General features: G+C 42.7%; 1 protein-coding gene across 1 annotated transcript; it reads left to right on the top strand.

The window, feature by feature from the left end:
- Positions 1 to 59: 59 nt before the first annotated feature.
- LOC101659462 (spermine synthase-like) lies at positions 60 to 1,811 on the top strand. The gene has a single exon (XM_030884679.2). It carries the CDS (start codon positions 60 to 62, stop codon positions 1,158 to 1,160), a length of 1,101 nt encoding a protein of 366 aa, XP_030740539.1. The 3' UTR covers positions 1,161 to 1,811.
- Positions 1,812 to 6,824: the final 5,013 nt, after the last annotated feature.

Below are 6,824 nucleotides of genomic sequence, written 5' to 3'. Positions count from 1 at the left end.
CCCGCCGCCGCATTCTTCCGCCGCCGCCTCCCAGGCCGGACCCAAGCCTCCGCTGCACTATGGCGGCCGCACGGCACAGCACCCTGGACTTCTCGCTCGGCGCCACAGCGGATGGCGAAACCATTCTCAAAGGCCTGCAGCCCATTTTCCGAGCGCAGGGAATGAGCGAGTCGGTGCACACCTGGCCGGCCCATGGCTGCTTAGCAACCTACACCAACGAAAATGGCAGCTTTGCCAGTTTGAGAATTTACCCCCACGGCTTGGTGTTGCTGGACATTCAGAGTTCCGACGGCGATGCGCAAGGCAGCAAAGAACTTGACAGTCTTCTGAACAAAGTAGAAGAACGAATGAAGGAGCTGAGTCAGCCGAGGGCGCCGAGGGTGAAGCGATTGCCACCCATCGTCCGAGGCGGAGCCGTCGACAGGTACTGGCCCACTGCCGACGGGCGCCTGGTGGAGTATGACATCGACGAGGTGCTGTATGAGGAGGATTCACCGTATCAGAACATTAAGATTCTACACTCGAAGCAATTTGGGAATGTTCTCATCCTCAGCGGGGACGTCAATTTGGCCGAGAGTGACGGGGCGTATACCCGGGCCATTATGGGCGGTGGCAACGAAGACTACGCCGGCAAAGACGTCCTGATTCTGGGCGGTGGCGATGGGGGCATTTTATGCGAAGTAGTGAAACTGAAGCCCAAGATGGTCACGATGGTAGAGATCGACCAGATGGTGATCGATGCGTGTAAGAAATTCATGCGCAAAGCATGCGGCGAGGTCTTAGACCACCTTCAAGGGGACTGCTATCGGGTCCTCGTAGCAGACTGCATTCCTGTCCTGAAGAGGTACGCCCAAGAAGGGAGGATGTTTGATTATGTGATTAATGATTTGACGGCTGTGCCCATCTCCACGTCTCCCGAGGAAGATTCCACCTGGGAGTTTCTCAGACTGATTCTTGACCTTTCAATGAAAGTCTTGAAACACGATGGGAAATACTTCACACAGGGGAACTGTGTCAATTTGACGGAAGCCCTGGCTCTCTACGAAGAACAGCTCGGGCGCCTCTATTGTCCTGTGGGATTCTCCAAGGAGATCGTCTGCGTCCCTTCGTACCTGGAACTGTGGGTGTTTTACACCGTGTGGAAGACGACTAAGCCGTGAAGATGAACGTCACCCAGCATGCGTGACCTCCACACGTTGGATGGCATCCGAATGAGTTGGGCAGTTGGTTGCGAATTCCTTAAGTTTTTTTTTCTTTATTATTATTATCTTTAATTTAAAAAAAACAAATGGAAAATGTATAGTTTGATGCACAAGGGTGGTCTTTTTTTTAAGTCAGTTTAAGGATGGTCTAGCAGCACAGTCGAGGCAGCTACATGCACTGAACCCCTAGAATAAGATTTTTGTTTACCACCCACCACCACCAATTTGATTTTGACTTTGGTAGATCTTCAATTTGAATATTTGGAGGCATGAGCATCATTATTTTGTTTCTAAGGGAAGTTCTTTTCCCAAAATTGACTTCACTATTAAGATTTGGTGCTTATAAAAGAGAGTTAAATAACATGAATACCATTGCTCCGATTAAAGTTACAGGGAAAAAAGTAGAAGAATTTAAACCATAAAACTCATAGAAGAAAAATTAGGAGATAACCTAAGCAATGATTTTCCCATATATATAAACATAACACACCTAATATCTAAGCGAAGAGATATTGGTATTCATCACAATTAAAATCTTTTGTCATTCAAATATATTAAAAACAAAAATGCAAGAACCCTTGATAATTTATAAATTATTATTTTTTCATGTCTTACACTGACCAATATCTCCATTCACCCACTTTTCAGTTGTCCAGCCCCTTGGGAAAGGGGTTATATGTAGATCATTGTGATCGGTTCCCCCTTTATCCCCCCACCTTCCCTGTGGTGTGCAGCTGCCTTGCTTGCTCTGTGCCTCAATTTGCAAGCTACACTACCTGTGGGACACCTAACCCGTGGATTGTGTCACTGTAACTTGAGGTTCCTTCAAGTCTTGCTTCGCCACGCTACTGGAAGGTACATCTCTTGAGCTGGGGATTATCAGGCCCTGTCATCTGGCTGACTGTTGGTGACCTGCTTGCTGTTTGCTGCCTGTGGCCGGAGAGCCTGAATTGCTCCACAGAGGACTACCCGGGGGCCCTCAAGACTTGAAGGACTGCCAGTGTACTAGCTGTCTCATGGAAGTGAGTTGCACTGAGCCACTTGTACTGCTTTATAGATTAATGAACTTTATTTCTTATGTTATCTATCTATCTATATAAATATATATAAAAGTATTAGTGTCCTGGTTTTGTTTCTCTAGAGAACCCTGTCTAACACATTCCCCTTCCCCTCCTGGTGTCAAGGGTTCATGAGGGAGGGAGGGTGGGAGAGGGAGGGGAAAAATGAGAAGCTGATACCAAGGGCCCAAGTAGAAAGAAAATGTTTTGAAAATGATGATGGCAACAAATGTACAAATGTGCTTGACACAGGGGATGGATATAGGGATTGTGATAAGAGTTGTATGAGCCCTCAATAAAATGATTTTTAAAATAAATAAGTGCAAATTATAGGCTGATAACAAATATTGGTAGAATATATGCCTGACAACAGTCCAGCATCAACAATCTATAAAAAGAGACAAGAAATTATAAGAAAAGTACTATTCAATTAAATGTGAGCAGGTATAGAAACTTCACCAAAGAAGATATAACATGGTAAAACCCCAAAAACCCAAACCCTCTGGCTGATTCCAGTTTCTGAGACTGTAACCCTTTATTGAAGCAGTCTTCTCTTTCTCCCACTGAGTGACTGGTGGGTTTGAAATTCTGACTTTGCAGATCATAGTCCAATGTCCACCCAAAAGAGTTGGTGGTCACTTGTTAATAAGCACGTGAAAATATCACCAACACCATTTGTCATTAGGAAAATTCTAACTAAAACCCAAACTAGATACCAATGCACTCCCACTTATTGATACAAGAGTGAGCATTCCAAGTGTAGTAGTTGGATGATTTTATGTTAACTAGAATTTGTATGAAACTGTATGGGCAGAGTTCAACCTGTCAATCAGGTTACAGCCTAATGATACTTTCTTCTTATAAGGGAAAAACGGAGACGCTCCTCTTTCTCTGTCCTTCCATCTTCCAGTTTGCTCAGACTGCCTGCCTACAGGGGAGGCCACATGTGGGCCACACAGCACTGAGCGCTTTCGGCACCCTGCCATTTTTCGACCAATCTTGGATCCACCTAACCCTGCACCCATTGGCCCATTCTGATACATACATGAGTGCCACTGGTTTGTTTCTCTTGACACCCCAGCCCAACACCAAATATTGGTAAACATGTAGAGCGATTGGAATATTAAATGATACTACCACTTGGGGAAACAATTTGGAATGGTGGTGATGTTAGGAACTATCAAGACAATTACCACTCAGAACTACTCTATATACAACAGAATCAAACCTCGCCCAGTCCTGTGCCATTCATAACAATTGCTCTTATGTTTGATCCCATTGTTGCAGCCATTGTGTTGATCCATCTTATTGAGAGGCTTCCTCTTTTTTACTTCATTTGGCCAAGAATGATGTCCATTTTCCAAGGACTGGTCTCTCCTGATAAAATGTCCAAGGAACATGAGATGAAGTCTTACCAGCCTTGCCTCTCATGCAATAATTCTTTGATCTTCCTTATTCAGTGTCCAACTTTCACAAGCAACGATAGAAAATATCATGGCTTGAATCTGACGCACTTAATCCTCAAAGCAACCTTCTTGTTTCAACACTTTAACGACGACATCTTGTCTGAACGTTATGCATGCTTTCATCTCTTGACTACTGCTTCCACAGCAGTATTGTAGATCCAAGCAAGATGAACTCTGGAACAACTTTAACCTTCTCTCTAGTTATCAGCATGCTACCTGGTGGTGCAGTTGTGAGAACTTGGTCTTCTTTACATTGAGTTGTAATCCATACTGTGGGCAGAAAGCCTTCATCTTTATCAGCAAATATGGGGAGTCTTCCTCGCTTTCAGCAGCATGGTTGTCCCATCTGTTAATAAGCCTTCCTACACTCCTGATGTCACATTCTTCTTCATATTATCCAACTTCTCTGATTATTTTCTCAGAATACAGACTGAACAAGTATGGGGAGAGGAGGCAACCCTGACACACCTTCTCCGATTTTGAATCATGTATTATTCCTCTGTTCCATTTGTAGAACAGCATCTTGACCTATGAGCAGGTTACAAATGAGCACAATGAAGCAGAGCACATGAAATGGTAATTCTGGAATTACCATTTTCCTCAAGGCTATCCATAATTGGTTATGGTCCACACAGCTGAATGCTTTGACATAGTCAATAAAACAAAGCAAACCTATTTCTAGTATTCTCTGCTCTCAGCCAAGATCCACCTGATATCAGCAATGACATCACTTATTTTAGCTGCTCAAAATCAGCAGCTAAAAGCAGGCCAGGGGCTGATTGTGGAACAGACCATCAATTTCTCTAATGAAGGTCAAGTTATAGCGGAACAAAATTAAAACAAGTTCATGAGAGCCAGAATACCACCTGAATTTCGAGAACATCTCAAGAAGAGATTGAACAGATTGAACACTAATGACAAAAGACCTAATGAGTTGTGGAAGGACATCAAGACATCATTCACGAAGAAGGCAAAAGGCCATTTAAAAGACAAGAATGAAGGAAAAGATCAAAGTTATTGTCAGAAGAGACTCTGAAATCTGTTCTTAATTGTAGAGTAGCTAAAGGAAATGGAAGAATTAATCACGTCAAAGAGCTGAACAGAAAAATTTAAAGGGCACATCAAAAAGATAAAGGCAAATATACAATGAAATATGAAAAGACTTTGAATAAGAAAACCAAAAGGTAAGAACACATTCAGCATATCTGTACCTGAAAGAACTCAAGAAAAAATTCATACCTCAAGTTGCAATCTTGAAAGATTCTATGAGCCAAATATTGAATGATGCAGGAAGCATCAAAGGAAGATGAAAAGAATGCACAGTCACTGTATCTAGAAGAATTTCCTCATCTTTAGAAACACTTCATCACTAGACCATTAGATAACATCCTGATAGAGAAAAGGTGGAAGTTGTCAAGTATTTTGTCTTACGCATTCAGAATCGATGGTCATGGAAGCAGCAATCTAGAGATGAAAAGGTGTTGCATTAATAAATTTGCTGTATAAAATCTTTTTAGAGTATTGAAAAGGAAAGATGTTACTTTGAGGACTAAGGTGCACTTGACCCAAGCCATGGTATTTTCCATTGCCTCATATGCTTGTGCAAGTTGGATATTGAACAAGGGATCCCAAAGAAGAATCTGTGCATTTGAATTGTGGTGCTGGAGGAGAACATTAAAAGTACCATGGACTAGCGAAAGGACAAATAAATCTGTCTTAGAAGAAATATGGTCAGAGTGCTCCTTGGTGGCAAGGATGGTGTGTTAGTCTGGTTAGACTAGAGAAACAAATCCAGGGAGACTCATATGTATATAAGAAAGAGCTTTATATACAAGAGCAGTTGAATATTGAGAAAACATCCCAGCCCAGGCCAGATCAAGTTCATAAATCTGATAGTAGCCCATATGTCTGATACCAATCTATAAAGTCTTCTTCAGACTCACGAAACATATGCTATGACAATGAATGCAGAAAGATCACAGGCCAGTGGGTGCAAAGTCTTGTGGATGCAGTGGTGATAGAAGCGTCTCAGTGCTGGCAGGGGTCTCCACGTGGTTCTTCTAGTTCCCAGAGCATGGGGTCTATCAGTGTAGTGCCACGTGTCTTTTCAGTGAAGTGTCTCTCAGGGAGTGAGCCGAGAAAGAGACAGTGTCTCCTGCCTCTAAGGAAGAAAAAACAGGGGTTCCCAGAATCCTCAGGAGAAATCCATGCCCACACAGAGGCCACATTGGCTATATCCCAATTGGCAGGCTAGACTCCACTTCTACACTCTTAATCCTCAAATTGGCACCAGATTATGTAACTACCACAGATGGAAAGAGTTTGTCTTACTACCTTGGACATATTATCAGGAGAGACCAGTCCCTGGAGAAGGACATCATGCTTTGTAGGGTCAAGGGGCAGCAAAATAAATAAATAAATATATATATATATTAATGTGTTAGTCTGGGTAGACTAGAGAAACAAATCCATGGACACACATGTTTATAAGAAAAAGATTTATATACAAGAGCAATTGAACCTTGAGAAAACATCCCAGCCCAGTCCAGATCAAGTCCAAAAGTCCAATATTAGCCCATAATTCTGATATCAATCTATAAAGTCCTCTTCAGACTCACAAAACACATGCAATGAAGCCAAATGCAGATGATCACAGGCCAGTGGGTAAAAGTCTTTGGATCCAGTGTCACTGGAAACATCTCAGCACTGGCAGGGGTCTTTCCGTGGCTTCTCCAGCTTCCAAGGTCTGGTTGTGTCCATGTGGCTTGTCTTCTGCAATTGTCTCCCAGGGAGTAGCAGAAAGAGAGAGAGGTAGGTGTCTTCCGCCCCCAAGGAGGAAGTAACCAGATTTCCCAGAATTCTCAGAAGACCATGCCCATAGAAGTCTCATTGGCTATCTCCAGATTGACAGCCTAGACACTACCCCTACACTCTTAATCCTTAAATTGACACCAGATTAGGTGACTATCACAATATCTATATCTATATCTATATAGATATATATAGATATAGATATATAAAATCCTTCAATAGATGTATTGACACAGTGGTTGCAACAATGGGCTCAAACATAATAACAATGGGTGGAGCAGGACCTG

This window comes from Echinops telfairi, unplaced genomic scaffold, assembly GCF_000313985.2.
Source record: "Echinops telfairi isolate 266 unplaced genomic scaffold, ASM31398v2 ScPeMD7_9;HRSCAF=40, whole genome shotgun sequence".
Lineage (NCBI taxonomy): Eukaryota > Metazoa > Chordata > Mammalia > Afrosoricida > Tenrecidae > Echinops > Echinops telfairi.
This window is presented reverse-complemented; position numbering and strand designations above follow the sequence as displayed.